The sequence below is a fragment of the Sorex fumeus genome, unplaced genomic scaffold (assembly GCF_029834395.1).
Source record: "Sorex fumeus unplaced genomic scaffold, SorFum_2.1 ptg000226l, whole genome shotgun sequence".
In the NCBI taxonomy this organism is placed as follows: domain Eukaryota; kingdom Metazoa; phylum Chordata; class Mammalia; order Eulipotyphla; family Soricidae; genus Sorex; species Sorex fumeus.
Window position 1 is genome coordinate 850735 of NW_026606283.1, and position 22819 is coordinate 873553.

The following is a 22819-nucleotide window of genomic DNA, read 5'->3' on the forward strand; positions in this document are numbered from 1 at the left end:
GGGCGTGGGAGATACAGTGGACCATTTTTTTTGTTTGTTTTTTGGGTCATACCCAGCAATGTGCAGGAGTTACTCCTGGCTCAGACACTCAGGAATTACCCCTGGCGGTGCTCAGGGGACCATATGGGATCCTGGGAATCGAACCTAGGTCAGCTGCATGCAAGGCAAACACCCTACCTGCTGTGCTATTGCTCCAGCCCCTACAGTGGACCATTTAAATAGGCCACTTGGGCTGGAGCTGGCAGGACAGCGTTCCAAAAAGCATGAAGAACACAAAGAAAGCTTCTGGAAATCTGCTGAGGGGCTCCCTGGAAGCACCAGCTGAAATCCTGATGCCAGTGTGTGGGAGTAACTCTACATACACGACAGGGAAAGATCACCCTGGAAGGCTCTGAAGGGCCGGCCCTCTGAACACACAAGGGCCAGGAATAGCAAAATCTGCCACGGGCTGCCAGGTGCTCAGAGGGGTTCCATCAGCTGAGGAGAGAACGCCAGCAAAAGTGGCTGGGGGTTTGGAATAACAATGTCCAAAACCGGCCTGAAAAACGAGCCCCAATCAGGCTCGTTGCTTCAAAGTGACATGATTCGGTTGCAGAACAAAGCCCCTGAGTATTTATAAGAAGACCAGAATACACAGCCCTCTTTAACAGGGGGAATTTGCCCCGTCTGTCAACCCGGTGCCACCAAGCTTGCAAGGAAGCAGGGCAGCTTTCATAATTAGGAAGAAAAAATGATTCTTCTTCAGTAGAAACAGACCCAGAAATGCCACTGATGATAGAACAGATGAGGACACAGAACTACGTTTGACATTATAACCGCATCCTATGTGAGAGAAAGCAGTGAGATGACATCAAGCAAGAATGTGGAGGACCGACACACACACACACACACACAAAGATTCAAATCAGCTTTCAAAGAGGAGGATAAAATGGTCTGATATTAAAAAGAAAAGTGGGGGCTGGGGCAATGGCACAGTGGGTAGGGCATTTGCCTTTTACGTGGCCGACCCGGGTTCAATTCCCAGCATCCCATCTGGTTCCCCAAGCACTGCCAGGAGTAATTCCTGAGTGCATGAGCCAGGAGTAACCCCTGAGCATTACCAGGTATGATCTAAAAAGCTAAATAAAATAAAATAAAAAGTGAGAGGGAGGGGCTGAAGCGATAGTACAGCGGGTTAGGGCAGGGTGCTTGCCTTGCAGCAACTGACCCGGGTTCAATCCCCCCCCCCTTAAGCACCGCTAAGAGGGATCCCTGAGCGCAGAGCCAAGAGGAGGCCCTGAGCACTGCCGGGTGAGCCCCCAAAAACCATAAAGAAAAAAAAGTGAGAAAGTGTCCTTCCTAGCCCTTAACCACCACATGACCCCTCTGGGGTGAGATCCTGGGGTCCATTCCTGACAGGTAACACAGGACGTTATTAGGAAAAAACCCCATATGGGTGGAAGGGCTGATATCCTGACTTCTTTCCATCTCGGGCTGGAGCGATAGCACAGCAGGTACGGCATTTGCATTGACGGCAGCTGACCCAGGTTCGATTCCTCCGACCCTCTCGGAGAGCCTGGCAAGCTACTGAGAGGATCCTGCCTGCACTGCGGAGCCTGGCAAGCTCCCCGTGGTGTCTTGGAGATGCCAAACACAGTCACAACAAGTCTCACCATGGAGACATGACTGGTGCCCTCTCGAGCAAATTGATGAACAACAGGAGGACAAGTGCTCTCCATCTCTTCCTATCAGAATGTCGTTAAGCTTGAGGCTGGAGTGATAGCACAGCGGGTAGGGTTTGCCTTGCACATGGCCGACCCGGGTTCGATTCCCAGCATCCCATAGGGTCCCCTGAGCACCGCCAGGAGTGATTCCTGAGTGCAGAGCCAGGAGGAACCCCTGAGCATCGCCAGGTGTGATCCAAAAAGAAAAAAAAATAAAGCTGAGGGCAAGTATTTGGGGGGGGCGGGTTAAAACCAATCTCACTATCACCCACCTCTTCTCCATCTCCCACCCCCTCCCGCACCGTATTACGCAACAATGGACAGACACTGCACCCTCCTGCCCACGTGACTAAGCGGGCTGCACCTCGCGAACGCCTCCGCGCCACGTGACTGGGCTCGCGCCACGTGATGGGGGGGGGGACCCACACCACGTGACCCCGCCCGCGCCAATGGGCACGCAGCCCGCGAGGGAGCCGCTTCCGGGTGTCGGACAGTTTTTCTGCACTGCGGCTGCGCCCCGCGCCCTGATTGGCTGGGAGCGGGCGAGGCGGCGCGCGCAGGCGCAGCAGCCGCGGTTATTAAGGGCGGGAGCCCGGCGAGGCCGCGGGCGGCTGGTGCGGCTCGTCGTCGTGGTGTCGTCGTCGTCGCGGTGTCGTCGAGCCAGGCCAAGCCCCGTGCGCTCGCCATGCCCAACCGAAAGGCCAGTCGGAACGCCTATTACTTCTTCGTGCAGGAGAAGATCCCGGAGCTGCGGCGGCGAGGCCTGCCCGTGGCCCGCGTGGCCGATGCCATCCCCTACTGCTCGGCCGACTGGGCGGTGGGTCGGCCGGGCCGAGGCCCCCGGGCGGGCGGGCGAGGCGGGAGGGTCGGCCTGGGGGGCCTCTCGGGCAGCCTCTGCCCGGTGGGGGGGGTGGAGGGGGGCGTCCCGGGACAAAGTGATCCGGAAGCCCCCCCAGCCCCGGGAAGCCCCCAGTCCCAGGAAGCCCCCAGCCCCGGGAGCCCCCCCAGCCCCGGAAGCACCCCAGCCCCGGGAAAGCCACCAGCCCCAGAATCCCCCCAGCCCTGGGAAGCCCCCCAGCCTCGGGAACCCCCAGCCCCGGAACCCCCCAGCCCTGGGAGCCCCCAGCCCCGGAATCCCCCCCCAGCCCCGGGAAAGTCCCCAGCCCCAGAACCCCCCAGCCCTGGGAAGCCCCCCAGCCTCGGGAACCCCCAGCCCCGGAATCCCCCCCCCAGCCCCGGGAAAGTCCCCAGCCCCAGAACCCCCCCAGCCCTGGGAAGCCCCCCAGCCTCGGGAACCCCCAGCCCCGGACTCCCCCCCCAGCCCCGGGAAAGTCCCCAGCCCCAGAACCCCCACAGCCCTGGGAAGCCCCCCAGCCTCGGGAACCCCCAGACCCGGAACCACCCCCCAGCCCCGGAAGACCCCAGTCCCGGAACTCCCCAGCCCCGGGAAGCCCCCAGTCCCAGGAGTCCGGAAGCCCCCCAGCCCCGGAAACCCCCAGTGCTTGGAGACCCCCCCAGTGCCGGGAGGTCCCCCAACGCCGGGAACCCCCAGAGCCCCCAGCCCTGGGAGACCCCCAGCCCCAGAAGTCCCAGCCCTGGGAGCCTCTCCCCCAGCCCCGGAAGTCCCCCCCACCCCCGGGAGACGCCCAGCCCCTGGTCTGCAGGGGTGGGAGGGGTCCCGGGGACCTCACGCAGCCCACCTCCCCGCCCCCCAGCTCCTGAGCGAGGAGGAGAAGGAGAAGTACGCGGAGATGGCGCGCGAGTGGAGAGCCGCCCAGGGCAAGGACCCGGCGCCGGTGGAGAAGCAGGTAGAGGCCGCTGGGGGGGGAGGTGGGGTCGGGGCAGGAAATTTAAAAAGGCGCCGTTGGGGTCGCACCCGTGGCTGCTCAGGGCTCACTTCCGGCTCTGCAGGCAGGGATGACCCCCACCCCGTGGGGGGCTTGGAGGGACCCTAAACCTGGGTCGGCTGCATGCGAGGCCAGCGCCCCGCCCTGCATGGTCCATCTGGCCCCAACGGTTTTCAGTTGTAAATTCCCCTCGTCCAGGGCTGGTCTGGAGGAATGAAACCCCTCAGGTTCCCCCCAGCCCCTCTCCAGCCAGTGCCCCCGAAAGCTGCGGCCAGTTAGACCGCGGTCCTCACTGGGTCTCTGTTGGACCGGTTCCCCGCCGCGCACGGGGAGGGCCGGGCCACTTCTAGGAGACTTGGAGGGTTTGAGCTGGAGCCGTTAGCCAAAGGGCTGCCCAGCTGCGGCTCTGCTGAAATCAGACCAGGAGGAAAACGCCTCACGTTAAAAGTTCAGTTGGTAGGGGCTGGAGCGATGGCACAGTGGGTAGAGTGTTCGTCTTGCGTGCAGCAGACTCGGGTTCGATACCCGGCATCCCATATGACCACAGTGCACCGCCAGGAGTAATTCCTGAGTGCAGTATCAGGAGTCAGCCATGAGCATCACCAGGTGTGACCCTCCCAAACCAATAATAGTCCAAACTTTGGTTGGTAGGGAAATGGAGGGGGAGGGTTTACTCCTGGCTCTGCACTCAGGAATTACCCCTGGTGGTGCTCGGGGGACCATATGGGTTACTGGGAATCGAACCCAGGTTGGCCTCTGTGCTATCGCTCCAGCCCCTTGTTTCTTGTTTTTGGACCCCCCTGGTGACGCTCAGGGCTTACTTTCTGGCTCTGAACTCAGGACTCACTCCTGGCAGGCTTGGGGGATCATGGAGGGTGCTTGGGGGTTGGATCCTGATAGGCCTCGTGCAAAACCAGCGCCCTCCCGGCTGTGCTAGTGCTCCGGGCCCTAAAGTTCTGTCGGTAAAGCGTCGGCGAGGGCGCACATCCCGGAGAGCTGGGCTGGCCTGTGCTCAGTGAGCTGGAGTTGAAGCAGAAGCTCTTCAGTGGGGTTTGTGCTCAGAGGTACTGGACCGGCCCTTGGTTCATTTACTCCGTTCTTGGAGTTTGTTAGGAGGCGTGATCCCCGAGTGTGTGTCAGCTGATAACATGCCTGTCCTCAGGTTTCAGCCTCATGGGGCTTTTCCACTTGGAGGGAACAGATGTATCAGCGTGACTAAAGTTCTTTTTGTTAGTTTTTTTGTTGTTGTTGTTGTTTTATCTTGGATCACACCCCGTGATTCCCAGAGTCACTCCTGACTCTGCACCCGGGAATCACCCTTGGGGTGCTTGGAGGGCCAAATGTGAGGCTGAGGATTGAGCCCGGCCAGTGGCTGGACCATCTCTCCAGCCCCTGTGTGGCTGATGTGCTCTGGGCTGGGGAGCTGGTGTGTGGCCTGGGGCTCTAGGGGCAGGGGGATCATAGGGAGAATGTGACAGTGCATGGCCAAGTTAGGGGTCACCTTTTTTCCCATGTTTTGTTCCTGGATCATACCTAACAGTGCTCAGGTCTGGTCCATGACTCTTCACTTAGGGGTCCCTTCTGGTGGGGCCTGGGCGATCCTCTGGGATGCCGGGGAGTGAATCTGGGTCTGCCGCCTGCAAGACCAGGGCCCTCCCCACTGTGCTATCTCTCTGCCCCCACCTCTTGATTTTCTTAGCATTTTCTTCTTTCTTTCTTTCTTTCTTTTTTTTTTTTTTGGTGTTTGGGCCACACCCGGCGATGTTCGGGGGTTACTCCTGGCTCTGCATTCAGGAATCCTCTTGGCGGTGCTTGGGGGATCATAATGGGATGCCAAGGATCGAACCCAGGTCAACTGTGTGCAAGGCAAATGCTTTCCCTGGTGTCCTAGAGCTCTGGCACCAGCATTTTCTTTCCTCAGGCTTGCTCTCCAAGTAGGAATAGAGAGGAGACGATAATGGACAAACTGTGGCTTGGCTGATCTGTTACCGTCAGGGTTCTGGATGGCAGTCTATAGCGTGATTTTCGGGGAGTCAAGGGTTTGGGGTCTCATCAGTGCTGGGGGGTCAGTGCCATCAGCAGTCTGCGTGCCAGGATCCAGTCATGTGGCGTGATTGGCCTATGGTCAGGGGTCAGCTAAGCCCCCGGGAGTTTTGGGGGGCTGTGGCGGGGATGCACCTGGGCTTCCCTTGGGGCTCTTTCCCCAGGCACCTGTGGTTGTGGCTGCCCCTGCCCCCGTGGCTGAGGGTCGCTGAGGGCTGGGAACAGCTGTGCGTGTCCTTCTCTTCCTTAGAAACCTGTCTGCACCCCGCTGAGGAGACCCTGCATGCTTGTGCCCAAGCAGAACTTCTCACCCCCAGATATGTCGACCTTGTCTTTAAACAGTGATCAAGGTAGAGTAACGAGCGACCCTCTAGGGCGCTCACACCGTTCAGTTGGGGGTGGGTGGGAGGGAAACGTGTGCTGGTGGAGGGACTGGTGTCGGAGCGTTGTCTGACCGAACCCCAGTCCCTGTGTATCTCACGGTGATTCAGTTTATCCCAAGGTGATTCAATTAAAAAACAGTGAGTGTATTTTGTTGATCTTAATCCTGCATCTCAGAGACGTTGACTCAGGTGATTTGCATTTATAGGAATAACGCTGAATGTTTTTCCTTAACAGAAATCTGTTCTCGACTCCTGCCACTTATTATTAAGCATACTTCTCAGATTTTAACGTGTAGGTGGACACCGCAATACATTTAGGTTATAAATGGACAGATGAATTACTGAGCCAACTTAGAAAAGAGCATGTTACGACGAGTCCTTGAAATTCTGGCCTTTTTTTTTTTTAAATTGAATCTGGCTAATTCTGGTCAGTGAGCACCTCATATTCATATTCTTATTTCCTCTTCCTTTAGAAAATGGGTAGGATTGTTGTGTACGTGTAGGTGAAAGGTAAAGAACTGAGCTGAACTGAGCCGAATGAATAGTTTATCCCGAAGCGTTTTTCTACACCACTGTCCTTGGCTTGATTTCCCAGATCCTTACACGTGTTAAAAACGGCTCAGGGTGTTTCGTCGTCATTCTGGAGTCTGGCTGCTGGGCCGCTAAGTCGTGCGGGTCTGGGTGGAGTTGAATGAATTTGTCACTTCAGGAAGAGTTCAGGGTTACACGTTCCTACTGCAGTTGAGTCTGTGTCTGGTCTGGGCCGATAGAGCTGACGGTTTTCCTGTGGTGTGAGCGTTTGCTCCTGAAGGCTGGGTGTTTCTGAGCTGCCCGTGGGGTAATTCTGCTTCCGCTCTGTCGCCAGCGCTCCTGGGAGGCATCTTCTACTTCCTGAACATCTTCAGCCACGGCGAGCTGCCCCCGCACTGCGAGCAGCGCTTCCTGCCCTGTGAGATCGGCTGCGTCAAGTACTCGCTCCAGGACGGCATCATGGCAGATTTCCACAGCTTCATCAACCCAGGTGCGTGGCCGCGTCCTCCACGGCCAGTCCTCCCGGCGTCTGACCGTCCCCGGCCTCTGCTGCTCCCAGCAAAACTGTTTTTGGGGGTCGGAGCAATAGTACAGCAGGTAGGGCGTTGGCCTTGCATGCGGCCGACCCGGGTTTGATCCCCAGCATCCCATAGGATTCCCCCAAGAGTGATTCCTGAGTGCAGAGCCAGGAGAAACCCCTGAGCATCGCTGGGTGTGACCCAAAAACAAAACTGTTATGTCTTGCAGGTGAAATTCCACGAGGATTCCGGTTTCACTGTCAGGCTGCAAGTAAGTGTGGTGAGCTGGCGATGGCGTCTGCGCTTAGCCAAAGCAGGCTTCCCGCGGGGGGGGGGGGGGGGTGCCTTGGCGCTGGGAGAATCTTCGTGACAGTGCAGGCACCGGACGGAACGCGTAAAGGCGTATTTCTATGAACTGAGAACTGGCACTTGTTGTTTGCTCTTTGGTGGTGCTTGGGGTTCCATTTTGCACTTGTTTTCCATATTGTGCTTGCACTGACCAGGTGCCAAGTAGGTTTCCGAAGAATCGGGCGTTCTCGGCGAGAGCCGTTTTCAGGGATGCCCATTCAAAGTAGAGAGAGCAGGGAGAGGGGAGACGGCTGGGGTCAGTCCTGGCTTCACGATACGCGCCCCCTCCCGCAGGTGATTCCAGCCACAAGATTCCGATTTCCAACTTTGAATCCGGGCACGACCAGGCAACTGTGTTACAAAATCTCTATCGATTCATTCATCCAGCCCCGGGGATGTGGCCACCCATCTACTGCAAGGTAATTCCCGCCGACGCGTGCCTGGGAAGTCCGTGGAGACACCCCCAGTCCAGGAAACGCTCCTGAAGAGGCTTTCCCTATGCCAGCCCGGTGCGCACACACATTCTGACTGCGCCAGTGCTCGGCTTGGTGTCTGCTATGGGAAGGCTCCAGACTGCAGAAGCTGAGCGGGTTTCTACCTTGATACATCGCTTTAGTCCGTTCTTGAGACACGTTCAGTATTTTAGTTTTTGGCCATGCCTGATGATGCCCAGGTGTTACTCCTGTCTCTGCGCTCAGGAATTACTCCTAGTGGTACTTGGGGGACCATATGGGATGCTGGAAATCGAGTCCTGATTGGCAGTCACCTCCCCACTGTGCTTTCATTCTGGCCCTTCTTCAGTATTTTGTTATCTTGAAGAGTGGATGTTCGTGTTGTATCCTGTCGCTCTAAGGAAAGTGATCTCTTCAGAGTTGTCTTCGTTCCTTTTTGTGACCTTTTGGTCTACACCATTCTAGGTTCTAGGCTAGGAGTTGATGCAGTTCCCCTTTTTCGCTTATTGAAATTACCATGGATGGACTATTTGTTGCTTTTTTTCCTTTTTGGGTCATACCTGGTGGTGCTCAGGGGTCACTCATGCTCTGCACTCAGGAATTAGCACCTGGCGATGCTCAGGGGACCGTAAGTGTTGCCAGGGATTAAACCCAGGTCGACTGCCTGCGAAGCAAGTGCCCTTCCCACTGTCCTGTCACTCGGGCCCCAACCACGAGCAAACCCCGGATGGTGATCCCGTAGCTGCCTTCCCTCGGTTTCCCTTAGGCTGTCATACAGCATTTCAGCATTGCCAATCAGGGTTCGATTTCCTGCGTGCCATCCTGACATTCTGCCATGCCCAGCCCCTACGTGCCTTTCCCGTGAAAGGATCAACCCTCATCTAATTGTCAGTAAACACACGTCATTTTCCCTCCAGTCTGACGACAGGGCCAGAGTCAACTGGTGTTTGAAGCACATGACCAAGGCTTCGGGTGAGTCGCTCCCCCCGTTTCCACTGGGCGTGTGGGTCCGCGTTCCGCCAACTGCAGCTGCTGACGTGTGTGTTTCTGTTTGCGGTGGAAGAAATCCGACAAAACCTAGAGCTGCTCACCGTTGAGGACCTCGTTGTGGGGATCTACCAGCAAAAGTTCCGCAAGGAGCCGTCCAAGACCTGGGTCCGGAGCCTCCTCGACGTGGCCATGTGGGATTATTCCAGCAACACCAGGTGTGTGGGCTGGGGCCCTTGACCAGAAGATCAGTTGTTGCTTTGTCTACTTGGAAGACCAACGGTCGCCACACAAGCGGACACGGTTCTTGATCACATGGAATTTCTATCTGGTCAAAGAATGTTTTTTATCAGTTAGGTAGATTATTATATTCAAGTCTTGATGTCTCAGGGAATTCTTGGGCTGACTGCTACTTAGGAGGAATAAGTAAAATGCCTGAGTACTTTCGATTTGGAATAATCCCAGCTCTCGGGGAAAGTTGCAGGGATAGTACAGAGTGCTCCTATCGGTCTTTGATGTTGTGTAATCAGTAACGCTGTAACATGTTTCTGTATGGATGTGGGTGTGGATGTAACCGTCCCTCCTCTGGCTGGTGGGGAGAGGGTTGCTGACACGACTCCTTTGCAGTGTAGAACCAAGGCCCTGTGTGTGACCAGAACAGTCGGCGGGGACAGGTCGGGCCGGGCTGTCAACCATTCAGTTACCCGACCTGAAGGGCCTGTCATGCCCCCCCCCCCAGCTAGTCTGGGCATAGCCTTGGACCCCCTGCCGGTCACTTACTGCCCCTCTGGCTAGAGGAGGCCGCCTGCCCGTGGTCTCTGTGTCTGAGAGTCTCGGCTGCCGCCCACATGCGCTGGCCCCCATCACGGCATGCAGGGCCTGGCGGTGCTGGGGGACGTGGGCCCTTTCTGGCAGGCCTGGGACCATCTCTGCACACATTTCTCTGTGACTCTCTCTCTCGCTGCCATGGTTTCCAGTTCCTTTTCCTCGGGTGCTTTGGGCGCCCCCTTCTCCGCTGAGTCCAGTTGGGCCGATGGCTAAAGCCGACTGTCCCACGGCGCCCACGGTGCTTGGCTTCAGGGCGTCAGTTCTTGTCCTGTGACTCCTGAACGGTTCCTTCCCCCTCTGCGTCAGTGCCAGTTGCCAGGCCTGGGGGCTGGTGCGAAATGACTTGGAAGGTGAGCCCCCCCCTATTGATGGGTAGTGAGTTTTGTGACATCTTCATTGTGCTGCTGGTCTAGTTTGGTGTTTCTTGTCAATAGTCGAGACTGCGGAGGTGCTCTGGTTTGTGCTTTGTTCTCAGCTGCTGGCTAATGTGTTTCTAAATCTTCACCTTCTATGTCCTTCACTCTCTGTGGTTCTGATTTGGAGTCACCTGTCCATGCTCAGGGGTCGCTCTGTAGGGTACTGCACCTAACCCGAGGGCGAACTTTCGACCTGCCGTCTGTCTGCCGGCCTCTTTCCTGATCTAACAGATGTCAGAAGCAGCTTCCGGGGGCGAACCAGAACTTCCCGAAGGGTCCTTGTCAGTGTAGCCTCTCTCGGGCCCCTTCAGCCGTCCCGAGAGCAGTTACTGGAAGGGACCCCGCCCCATTCGAGAGCTGGGGCCAGAGCTGTGGTGTGCCCGGGAGGGGCCCTCGGAAGCCAGGTGGGTGGGACCCCCTTGCCTGAGCGCTGAGGTGGCGGGCTCGGCTCCGTGGTGGCTTCCAAGGGCCTCGGGCCGTGGGCTCTGGGGGACCAGCTGAGAGTCATAGGACTTGGCAGCGTGAGCTGATAGGACTTGCTTCAAACGTGATTCTTGTTTTCGGTGTGCTTTAAGTTGAAAAAAGTAATTTTTTTCTCTAAGTGATATTTAACCAGGTGAGGAATTGGGTGTATAGAGCCCTGATGTGCTCCTTTAGGCCAGGGTTCTAAAACTCTCCTTTTTTTGGCACAGGTGCAAGTGGCATGAAGAAAATGACATTCTCTTCTGTGCACTAGCCGTTTGCAAGAAAATTGCGTGAGTTGGAGAAGGGCCTGTCGAACGCGTCGGCCTTGGGCTCTCAGCTCCTGACGCTGGCAGGGGTCAGCACTGTCCCATTTCACGACTGACTGACACACTGTTCTGTTTGTTTGGGTTTTTTTTTTTGTTCTTTTTTTTTTGCTTTTTGGGTCACACCCGGTGATGCTCGGGTTACTCCTGGCTCTGCACTAAGCAATTACTCCCAGGGGTGCTCAGTGTTCCCTGTGGGATGCTGGGAATTGAACCTGGGTTGGCTCCTGCAAGGCAAACGCCCTCTCCGCTGTGCTATCGCTCCAGCCCCAACGTGGTACTATTCTTGGTGCTTTCCTGTTTGCCTTAAATATTCAAGCGTTTGGATAACCTTCCTCATTCCCGCCCCTTACGAGCACACTCCAGGTGCCGGAGCGGGGGGATGTACATTAAGTCTCATCTCTTCTTAAATCTAAAAAACCCTCCCCCCGTTTTGTCTGCTTTGGGACAGTTTGTTTCCGATGCTTTGTCTTGGCGCCATGGTTGAAGCTGGGGCTACTGCCGCGCGGGGCGGAGGGTCCCCTGATCGCCCCTCCCCTTCCAGGTACTGCATCAGTAACTCTCTGGCCACTCTCTTTGGGATCCGGCTCACCGAGGCTCACGTTCCGCTCCAGGATTACGAGGCCAGCAATAGCGTGACACCCAAGATGGTGGTACTGGACGCAGGACGTTACCAGGTAAGGCTGGCCAGGCTCTGGGCTGGCGTCCACGTCCTGCTGGGGCCGGCCTGGGTCTGGGTCTCCACCTGTAACTCTCCTTACCTCTGCCTGTCCGACATGCCCTTGGTCCAGCTGTGTAACAAAGTTCTGAGAGAGTTCAAATTGGCAATTAGTCTCGGTACAACACTCATCCCAACATTTATATTAGGAATTAACTTTTGGGCTGTAGCTGATGTGAGTATGTGGAATGTCTGGAGGTGTGTGGGAGGCGCCCCGGGTGGGCCCCCTGCTGTCTCTCCCTGATGGGGTTCACCAGGCTGAACAGGCTGAACGTGAGCGGAGCATCACAGAGCATCACAGTGGGGGGCCGAGGGGCGGGGCCTGCTGGATTCTGGGGTTGAGGGGCGGATCCTGCTGCAGTCTCCAAGTCGGGACTTGCGGGATGTAGCTTGAGGTGTTTTTACGGGGACTTTCTCTATGCGAGCTTCTTGGCCCCTGCGCTGACCTTCTGTGTAGCGCTGCGTTCTCATAGAGGCTAATAGCTGGCAGAACCAAGGGCATCGTACACAGTGATCTGCCTGGAACAGGGCCATCCACAAATGTTGATAGGTGCTCCCCAAACAGTAGTGCTCTGGAGTTGGGTGAGCGTCAGGGTGGGGGTCCAAAACTGTGGCCCTGTGGTGTTGGTGTGACCCGGCCCCCAACAGTTCTTGGGGTGCTGGGGTTGGCTCCTGGGTCTGGACTGTGTCGGGCCTGTCCAGATGGAGTGACCCATGACGCTTGCCCTGGACCCCGGGCTGCTGTGTGAAGGACAAGCGTGAGGAGGGTTTGGGGTGACCAGTGGACTTGGGCGGGGCTTGCTCAGGGATCTCTTTGTGGGTTCAAACTTGGAGCCGTGTGTGTCCCCGAAGCCGCTGTCCTCACAGTGTTTGTGGGTTTGTCGTGGTCACGACTGCAGAGTGCGTCGCTGGCTCCCTGGAGCGCTGGAGGCCAGGGCCGTGTTGAGCCCAGCGTGGGCAGCGCTGCCTCCTGGACGGTCAGCACCGGCCGGACCACACCACCGGCCCTCACCCCCCATAGCTGCTGTGAGCCAGCCTGTGGCGGTTTCGGAGGCGTGCGGGGGCCGGGCTGGCCTGTGCTTGGCCTCGGCCCTTCCCTCCCACGCCCTGACCAGGGCCTGGGCCTCTTGTTGGTGGACTCTGCCTTCTGAACTTCTTGCAGTGTCCTGAACCCCGACTTCACCTGTCGTGCCTGTCGGGTGGCGCTGTTGGTGCCTGGGGTGCCTGTCGCCCCCCCCCCCGTTGTCTACCCATCAGGGGTCCCTGTGTCAGGTGGTGCTCAGAGGCCCCTCAACACCAGCGCTGGCCGCAGACCTCGCGTGCTGGCCATGTGCTCGGCCACCTGAGCCCTGCCCAGAAGTCTCTGCTCAACTTTCCCACTGGCCTAGCCCCCACTGCCTTGGACTTGCCCCTCTCTGGCCACTTGTCCACCACTGACCACATCCTTGATGGGTTCCTGTCAGCGTGTCGGATCTAGGGCCTGGCTCCCCTCGACCTGCAGTTTCCGTGTGTGCTACTAGGTGGGGCTTTGGGACCTTTGCCTCCTGCTGCTCCTCAGAAAACAGCAGCAGGTGAGAGAAATCAGGGCTGTAGTCTGTGCGCTACCGACTTGTGCTCCCGTTCCAGTGCCCGGTGGCCTGCTCCCCTCGGAACCCCGCCTTCACCAGTTCCATTTGGTGATTCCCTCATCCCCACACCATTGCACCCTCTTAGTAAGCATGCCATCATGGTCCTTGACCCTGCAGTTCCCTTGGAATCTCCTTCCCTCCCTCCTACAGGAATGCACTTCCAAAATTGGTCACACATTAGGTGAGTGTTCGCATTTTTTAATATAGTGATTCGAGGGGCCAGAGCAGTTGTGCAGTGGGGAGGGCGTTTGCCTGCACGCCTCCGACCCCGGTTTGATCTCTGGCATCCCCTGCGGTCCTCTGAGCCCCAACAGGAGTGAGCCCTGCACTCAGATCCAGGAGTGAACCCAGGCACCATTGGGTGTGGCCCAAGCAGCAAAAAGATACATATCGTGATTGGAACTAGAAGTCCACGATCCAGTGACTGATCAACCTTTTCCTGTTTCTCTGTTACTCGCAGAAGCTCCGGGTCGAGAGTCCAGGCATCTCTCATTTCAGCTCTTCCATCCAGGAGCAGAGATCCAGCACCCCCGGCGGTAAGTGCTTCAGGTGGCCCCCGAGTTCCCGCTCGCTGGGCACGGTGCTGGGGGGCACGGGCCGCCGTAAGCGAGCGGCTCGGATCAGGTCAGGACTCGGCTCTGCATGGCTTCTGGCCGGCGCGGACACCCCCAGCAGTTTGGGTGTGTGCGTTTCTCTGCGGCAGAGGACGCATCTGAGAGGAGTAGAAGCTGAGCTTCGTGGTGTGGATGTGGCAATGCCTTTGGGGAAATGGGGAAGTCTGAAAATTTTCCAGCGGTTCCTGAAAAGCTTGAGTGGAATCCCCGGGCAGGACCGTGCTCTCGAGGATGGTGCCAGCAGGAATCGGGGTGACTTGCGGGGTCTCCTTCCGTCAGTGTGACGCGGCTGCTCCCTCTCTCTCGCCTCCCCGTGCCCTAGGTGACTGTCCCTCCGGAGTGCGGCTGTCGGGTGGCGGCGGCAGCAGCAGCGTCCGCGGCCGCGGGATCACGCGCCTGCTGGAGAGCATCTCGGGCTCGTCGGGCGGCCTGCGCAGGTTCCCCGGGTGCGAGGGCCCGCTCTCGCCCTGCGCGCCCCACAAGGACAGCTACAGATCCTTCTCCTTCTCCTAATGATGGTGCTCTCGATTTCCGGGACAGTCGCGGGCCCGCCCCTCTTCCCTTCTGACTACAGTCATAGTAAGCCGTGACTACGGTCACAGGCCGCATCAACCATGAGTGGCACTACTGTGCGAACAGCTAATTTGTAAGGAGATTCTATTTCGTAGATTAAAGATGATTGTGTATGGGGAGGAACCTGGTGTGGCTGCTCTGTCCTTGCCGGCGGCTCGTCCCCTTCCCGGCCCTCCTGGAGTCGTGCTGGGGGGATCGTCACATCCTGACCGTCAGGGGAGGTCAAACTTCCTGTTCTGGAAGATTTTACAGTAATGTCGATCTGTTTCTCCCCCTTACGAAGTGTGGAGCCTTCTCCTTGGAACTGAAGGTAATTTTTTAAAATTTGCTCCACCCCTCTCGGAGAGCCCAGCAAGCTACCGAGAGTATCCTGCCTGCACGGCAGAGCCTGGCAAGCTCCCCATGGCTTATTTGATATACCAAAAACAGCAACAACAAGGCTCACCATGGAGACGTTACTGGTGCCCGCTTGAGCAAATCGATGAACAACAATGGGAAGACAGTGCCATAGTGCCTTTCTCAAACAAGATTTTTAATAAACTAAAAAAAGAATGAGAAGTCAATGAGAAAGATGTCCATCCCCCCCCACACACACACACACTCACACTCAATTGCCCAGGCCACGCGTCAGATCCTTCCCACCCCAAAGCTGTCAGCTGCAGCCCAGAGGAAGCGAGCTGCAGTGACCTGTTCCCGAGAAGCCGTGGGCAGGCCCACTCTAACCACAGGCATGGGCCACGTTCTGATTGTGGCCTGACTCCTAGAGCCAAGTGCTGTCTGCAAGGGGCTCTTGGATTTTTCCTCCTCGTTGAGCCAGAGAGCACTTGAGGGACCGACCCTCATGACCAGGCAGGGAAGCAAAGGCCTCGTTTCACAGACACGCAGGGCTGGTGGGTGTGGAGGTTCCTGCCAATGTCTCCTTGCCCACCCCCCATTTCTGGTTAGCAGGGCTTTGGGTGAGGGACAGTGTACAGGAAGAGACTTGGTGATAATGTTCGCTTTTATTTTTTGCTTTTTGGGTCATTGATTTGCTCGAGCGGGCCCAGTAACGTCTCCATTGGAGACTTTGTTGTTACTGTGTTTGGCATATCGAATACGTCACGGGGAGCTTGCCAGGCTCTGCCGTGCGGGCGAGATCCTCTCGGTAGCTTCCCGGGCTCTCCGAGAGGGGCGGAGGAATCGAACTCGGCTAGGCCATGTTGGCTGCGTCATTTGATATGCCAAACACAGTAACAACAAAGTCTCCAAGGTAGACGTTACTGGGCCCGCTCGAGCAAATCGACGATCAACGGGAGGGCCTTTACTTTACTTACTTTGGGTCATACCTGGCGACGCACAGGGGTTACTCCTGGCTCTGCACTCAGGAATCACCCCTGGCAGTGCTCAGGGGACCCTATGGGATGCTGGGAATCGAACCTGGGTTGGCCGCGTGCAAGGCAAACGCCCTCCCCGCTGTTATTGCTCCAGCCCCCTAATGTTCGCTTTTAAAACAAAGCCTGTACCTTTGAGGCGAGTGCATCAGCAGCCTCATGGCGCCTTCAGACTTCCAGGTACCCCAAAATTGCTGCTGTGCCTTTGGCCAGACCCCAAAAACTTTCTTTACAAAGAAAGTAAATGGCCAAAAGTTAGGTATGTGGGAGACACACCCACAAACCACCTCCGGCTCAGCTATATAATTGGAGGCATGGCCTCTCTGGTTCCTGATTGAACTGCTTAATGGCCATGATCCCAGAGACTCAGAAACGAATCTTGGAAACCAGCGGCTTTAGGTAGAAATGCGTCCGGTCCCTGCAGTAGGTTACCGGTGCTGGGCCAACCCAGGTGGGAATAGGTTTTGTGCCTTGGCCTATTCCCCCTGGTGGCCCAGTGGCCGCCATCCTTCAGAGGCCACTGGATAGTCAGGTTTGGGCCCACAGTGACGAAACTTGTTGGGCCTTACGGGATGTGGGGGGAGCCAGGCCTGTCTTCCCCACCCCAACAAGACCCCAAGTCATCGCCCACGAGCGGCCTCTCTGGCTCCTGATCAAGCTGCTTAACGGCCATGATCCCAGAGACTCAGAAACAAATCTCGAACCCAGCGGCTTTGGGCAGAAATGCGTTCGGACCCCGCAGTAGGTTACTGTCGCTGGGCCACCCCAGGGGTGAAAGGGTGCTGCCCCTCTGCCTGCTCCCCCTTGGCAGCTCGGTGGCCGTCATCCTCCAGAGACCATTGGACAGTCAGGTCTGGGCCCGCAGTGAGGAAACTTGTTGGGCCTCACAGGATGGGGCTGGAGCCGGTCCTGGTCTCCCCGTCCCAACAAGACCCCAAGTCATCACCCATGAGCGGCCTCTCTGGCTCCTGATTAAGCGGCTCAATGGCCATGATCCCAGAGACTCAGGAGCAAATCTCGAAACCCGGTGGCTTTTGGCAGAAATCCCTCCAGATTTAAGTGTTAAAATTTTGGAATTTCAAAATCACATGGCCCTACTGCAGCCACGCGACATCATATGTTCTTCATAACCAGCAATAGAACACAAATTGTCTACTGTTGCCTTTTCAGCAGATCTGAGTGTTGGGGTAAAACCTCAAATAATAATGGTGGGTCTGGTGTCAAAATATTGAATGTGATCAAAGTAGAGAGAGAGGATTGTGGAAATCATCTGCTCCACAGGTAGGGGGAGGGTGTGGGATGGGGGAATTCTGGGGTTTTTGGGGGTGGAGAATGGGCACTGGTGAAGGTACGGGTGTTTCATTGTATGACTGAGACTTAGACCCGAAAGCTTTGTAACTGCGCTCACGGTGATTCAATAAATAAAATTATAGAAGATGGAAAAAAAACGCAAGGTGGAGTTCATGCACAATTCAATCAGCTAATCAGTGGCTAAATAAGTGGCAGTACTCCTACATATAAAAAAATTAAACAAGAAAGCTCAGGGCTGGAGCGATGGCACAGCAGGGAGGGCACTTGCTTTGCACGCAGCTGACCTGGGTTCAATTCCCAGAATTCCATATGGTCCCCCGAGCCAGGAGTAATTGTTCAGTGCAGAACCAGAAGAAACCCTGAACATCACCGGGGGTGACTCAAAAAGCAATAAATAAAACTCACATCCCCACGTGGAGGCCGTCAACTTTGAGACTGGCAGGACAGGACATGGGCTGCCCAGGGAGTGGCCGGCAGGACGTGGACATCACGCCAGGGGCTTCCCTTGGACTCGTGTGCTAATTGCTCAAGTTCCAGCTCAGAAATGAGATGACTTGGATTGTATTTTTTAAAGATGAGATAAAGTCAAAACAACACCCCCCACCAAGAATAAGTTGAAGGAGAGTAAAAGGTCTCTGCAGAGACCATCCAAATTCCAAACTGCGGCTAGCCCCGTTCAAACACTCATCTTCACTGTTCAGAATTCAGAGTCCTGGGAAGACTTGAGTGACAGTTCCCTCACTTGATCACTTGACATCCCGTTACTCATCGATTTGCTTGAGCAGGCACCAGTAACGTCTCCATTTGTCCCTCTTGCGTGCTAGTGTAGCCCAATGGCGTCTGTTCGTTCTAGGAACACAAAGAGCCTCAAACCGATCGTTCAGGGTCTTGACGAAGAAGTCTGACCATCTGGTAGGTGGGCGGCCACGCGGTCTTTTGACGTCCCGTGGAATCCAGTCAGTAACGGCTCTAGTCCAGCAGTCGTCTCCAAATCTCATTACGGGTCCAGCCTATCTGATTTTCGACGCCTTGGCAAACACAGCATCCCTGATTCTTGATCGTTGACGGAGGTCGGAACTCTGGATTCTTTCTCTCATTTGAGCGAAGCGTGATACTCCAAGCATAGCTCTTTCGATTCCTCTTTGGGAGACCCGAATAGCATTCTCATCCTGTTTGCGTAGGGCCCAGGTCTCTGAGGCATATTTAATGCAGGAAGAACAGTGGGAATCGAAGAAATGTGCTCGGAGCCGGAGGTTTTTCGTCCTCTTAGCTATTTCATCGACGCTCTTGAAGGCATTCCAAGCCGCTCTCTTCCTCCTGCGCAGCTCGGGTGCCAGGTCATTCATCATGTTGACTTCTTGACCTAGGTACACATAACTGTTGCATTCGGAGATGGTCGTTCCGTTGAGAGCGAATGGGGCGTCAGGAACGAGGCTGTTTCTCATAAACATTGTTTTCGTGAGATTCAGCTGTAGTCCGACCAAACCCCAAACCACGCGGCTAGCCCCATTCAAAGAATCGTCTTCACTGTTCAGAATTCAGGATCCCGGGAAGACTCAAGTGACGTTCCCCTCAGCGACTAATTGGAAGCTTCCCACTCCCGAGTCCAGTAGCATGTCCGTGTGCCCTGACCTTGTTTGCAGCTTGAGTCACCACTCGGAGTTCACGATGGACCCCACCCCCATCCGTAGGAGAAGCCCAGAAAAGGGGGGAAACGATCACCCTGAAGTCCTGGGGAAGTGCCGCTGGCCTCAGACCCACCTCCAGGGCCAAGGGACTCCGTGAAGACTCGAGCCTGCCTTTGTTCAGCGATGCGTGACAAGCCTGGGTCAGGGACACAGAGGTGCGGAAAGCGGGTGCCCTGGGCTTCCCAGTGAGGGCGGAGTGGATCACTAGAGGCTGTGAGACCCATACACCACAGGGCTAGGGGTACTGCGCTTGCCTTACGTGCATCCACCTGGGTTCGATCCCTGGCGTCTCATAATTCAGAAATAAAATGAATCTGCCTCCAGCTGCTCTCAGTCCCAAAATGCTTATGATAGAGCTAGAGTAGTCTTTTGTGTTTTACGATTTTTATACATTTTATTTTTATAAAGATAAATCGAAATTCTCTTTTTTGAGCCACACCCAGTGATGTACTTGGGGCTCCCTGCTGGCGGGGCTCAGGGAACCACATCGGATGCCGGGACTCAAACCCGGGTCAGCCGCGGGCAAGGCTCCGGCCCCAGGATGTTTCGGAGGGGGCCTCGCCTGCGAACTGAAGGCAACGTGCTGGCTGGGGTGTTTCTCCCCTCAGAGGAAAGCGGTCCCCCTGCCCCCCACTGACCTCCATGGCATAGACCACCGCCTAGACGGCCTCGTCCGTGCACTGTAGGCGGTGACGATCACCCGCCCCTCCAGCTGGCCCCAGGTGGGCAGCAGCATGGTGTGAGAGCAGAGCTTGAGGTCGTCGTCATCATACAGTAATTCACAATAGTTCATTACAGATAATATTTAAACACCCACTCCACCAGCGAGCGTCTTCCCACCACAATAAAAGGGAAGTGTGTGAAGGTGGTTGTACTTTATTCTGGGGCCATTTAAGCCCGTATGTAAGAGAACACTAGCAAGTATGTTAAAACCAAACAAATGTGGGCTACTTTAGGTTACATCAATGGGCTAGAGTGTAAGAAGACACCAGGAAACACTGTGTCGCTCTCCTCTGGGTGCTTTATTTTATAGTTTCTGGATCTTAGCCGTTGATGAGATTACATGGTGTCAGGGCAGTTTGGGGGTGTGACTGCCAAGCCACTTGAAAACGGGGGATCTGGGTGGAGGAGGCCCAGTCCCGATCCAAGCAGGCTTGGTGATCAAGCTAGAGACTCTTAACAGTGCCGGGTCATGGACACCCACATTTTAAAGAAAACATTTGGGCCCTTGGATCCCCATTCACAAACTCAAAGTAGACTTCAGAGCTATTCGTAAGAACTATTACTAATTCCTGAGAGAAACTTGACATCGAAACCTTCATAACCTTGCACGAGACTTGGCTTTGCTCTTGGTCTGCTCAGGGAGACCAAGTGCTCAGGGAACACTGTGATGCTGGGAGCAGACTGCATGCTGGGACAGTGTCTGACCTCTGTATTGTCTCTTCACTGCAGCTTCAAGAACCAGACACCAAAAGAAACACATTAACTTTTTAGAGATTAAACACAAAAAGGTTAGTCACCTGGTGCCTTAAAGGGCAGACAAGAAAGTTAAAAGACGTCTCGAGGGGCTGTGCCTATAGTCAAGCGGGGAGGGCATTTGCCTTGCACGTTGCCGACACAGGTTCAATCCCCAGCATCCCATAGGGTCCCCCCGAGCACTGCCAGGAGTCAGCCCTGAGCATCACCAGGTGTGACACACACACACACACACAAAGTCTTACAGTGGTGGAGAGAAGTGGACATTCTGCTTTGGATCCGGTGTTGGGATGCTGTGTGTAGGAAGCCCTATGTGAGCGATATTATAAACTGTGGTGCCTTAAATATAAATCAAGGATCCCAGAGCCTTGGATGACTGATATCTGCCCAATTTTTTTTTTTAAAAAAAAGAAGACTCAAAAAACACTTGCAAATCATTAAGTCCGAGTGCAAATGTTATGACAAGTCAAATGTGAGGTGATTATTTGGGGGGGCAGGGAGGGAGGCTTAACTCCTTTCTCGTCTGTTCATTTTCTTACTGTTCTTGGTGCAATGTAGATAATAAAAAGTTTGAATATCAAACTTTTCTCAGTACTCTTTGTGACTTGTCTTTTTTTTTTCTTTTTGGGTCACACCCGGCAATGCACAGGGCTTCCTCCTCTATACTCAGGAATTACTCCTGGCGGTGCTTGGGGGACCCTATGGGATGCTGGGAATCGAGCCCAGGTCCTACCTGCTGTGCTGTCGCTCCAGCCCCAGCCCCAGGGTTTCTGACTTGAATGAGGCCTGAGTATGGATCATTTCTTTCATGGGCTGTGTCACCGGCTTTTCTGCGTGCACCCCTGGGGACCCCATTACCACGCCTGATCCTTGTGACCCTGGACTCACGCCCCCCCCAAAAATCAATCTGCCTTCCTGTCCTTGGCCCCATCCTCCCATGTCAGGCACGTATCCCTGTCACTCCAAGGTCACTCTGGCCAGGGTCACCCCTGACTTCTGCCCCATCTCTCACCACTCAATGCTCCCAAGCAGGGCAGCCTGTCCCAGGGGCTTGGGCCTGCAAAAACCCGGAAAGCGTCAGGGTTGACTCTCTTAAGTCCGGAAAGTGTCAGGATTGAGTTTGTTAGTCTGGAAAGTGTCAGTCTGGCAGGGGAGCTGCAGGGAAGCACGGTGACCTCGGGGCTGCCACGCCTGCCCACTTCCGGGGCACAGAGCCTCGGGCCCCAGGACCCCCAAGCCCCCGCCTGGAGGGGGCTGGGAGGAGCGACCAGCGCAGGCAGGGAGGCTGGTAGGCCGGGTGCTCCCGAAGGCATTTTCCGCACCTCCCGGCCCCTGTGGAGCCTTCTGGAAGGTACCCCTGCTGCGGAAGGTTGGTGTCTGCACCTCCCACTCCCTGCCAGAATCTTCTGGAAGGTTCCCCAGGCTGCAGAGGGGCGGCGTCCACACCTTGCAGCCCCTGTGGAGCCTTCTGGAAGGTTCCCTGGCTGTGGAGGGGTGGCATCCGCACCTCCTCCTAGCCCCCTGCCAGAGCCTTCTGGAAGGTTCCCTGGCCTGCAGAGATGTGGCGTCCACACCTCCCAGCCCCTGCCAGAGCCTTCTGGAAGGTTCCCCGGGCTGCGGAGGGGCAGTGTCCGCACCTTCCACCCCCCTGCCTGCTGGAGTCTTCTGGAACGTTCCCCAGCCTGCAGAGGGGCTGCGTCTGCACCCTCTCCCAGTCCCCTGCTGTAGCCTTCTGGAATGTTCTGGCAGGCGCTTAGTCTGACTCTTGGGTCCCCAGTGGCAAGGATTGTGCCCAAGGCAGTGAAGGTGCCCCGAGGCCAAGCCCGGGGCTCCCCACACACCCACTTCCGGCCGGCTTGGCTCACCTCCAGGCTCTGCCTCCCATTCCTGCTGGCAGTGGCATCCCTGCCCTGTGCTCAGCCAGATCCCAGAGTGAAAGTTCTGGAAGGGCCCAAGCCGGCCAAGGTCAGGCCACCCCAGGGCCAGAAGTCCGGAGGGCAGCTGTAAGCCCAAGAGCCCCCTCCACTGTATGGAGATTGTTGAGTTTTGTTTGGGAGGGCCACGCCTAGTTGGTGCTCGGGGCTTGCTCCTGGCCCAGTGCTCGCGGTCCTGGGGATGAGACCACAGCCTCCTGCATGCAAAGCCCACTCTGCAAGACGCTTGTTTTCTGAGGGGGGAGGGGCGCATCCAAGGGCACTGGGACTTCTTGGCTGTCTATCTGGGTCACACCTGGCAGTGCTCGGGAGTCAGTACTGGGCCGCCGTGCAAGCCAGGGCCGAACCTGCAGCCCGCTCTGTGGCCCGGCCTCCCCACCCCCAGTGCTCGTGACGGCCCCATGGTTGGGAGGACAGGGGGGATGCGATGAGAGCCTGCAGGATGTGCGGCGGCGGTGTGAGTCTCGGCCTGTCTCGCCCTGTGTGCCCTGTCCCGCCCGGCCCCGGGAACCGTCTGCCCAGTCCCAGCACTGTCTCAAGCTTCAGGACTTTTATTTCCTCATCATGACTCATCATGACAGGACAGAGGCCACCAAGTAGGGATCAGGGCATTCCAGAAAGCACGGGGGTCCTCATGACTGAGGGGAGCCTGCTGCCATGGGG

General features: G+C 56.3%; 2 protein-coding genes across 3 annotated transcripts in view; one reads left to right on the top strand and one right to left on the bottom strand.

Annotated features, from left to right (window-relative positions):
* ILDR2 (immunoglobulin like domain containing receptor 2) overlaps positions 1 to 22819 on the bottom strand; it is a 211067-nt gene that overhangs the window by 53071 nt on the left and 135177 nt on the right. The window lies entirely within an intron of this gene.
* Positions 2389 to 14366, top strand: MAEL (maelstrom spermatogenic transposon silencer). 2 transcript variants are annotated; one of them, XM_056108557.1, is made up of 12 exons: positions 2389 to 2520; positions 3419 to 3511; positions 5844 to 5943; positions 6842 to 6997; positions 7255 to 7296; positions 7668 to 7792; positions 8743 to 8797; positions 8889 to 9030; positions 10749 to 10811; positions 11389 to 11521; positions 13651 to 13726; positions 14127 to 14366. In XM_056108557.1, the coding sequence occupies exons 1-12, from the start codon at positions 2389 to 2391 to the stop codon at positions 14315 to 14317; spliced, it is 1308 nt and encodes a 435-aa protein (XP_055964532.1). In that variant the 3' UTR covers positions 14318 to 14366. The 2 variants fall into 2 exon arrangements, with proteins under 2 accessions (XP_055964532.1, XP_055964533.1); XM_056108558.1 differs by lacking the exon at positions 3419 to 3511.

Excerpts from the sequence above, each read along its gene's own strand:
- MAEL (XM_056108557.1), top strand. The coding sequence starts at position 2,389 with ATGCCCAACCGAAAGGCCAGTCGGAACGCCTATTACTTCTTCGTGCAG. Across the intron at positions 2,521-3,418 it reads ACTGCTCGGCCGACTGGGCG|CTCCTGAGCGAGGAGGAGAA; the intron begins GTGGGTCGGCCG and ends CCCGCCCCCCAG. Across the intron at positions 3,512-5,843 it reads CGGCGCCGGTGGAGAAGCAG|AAACCTGTCTGCACCCCGCT; the intron begins GTAGAGGCCGCT and ends TCTCTTCCTTAG.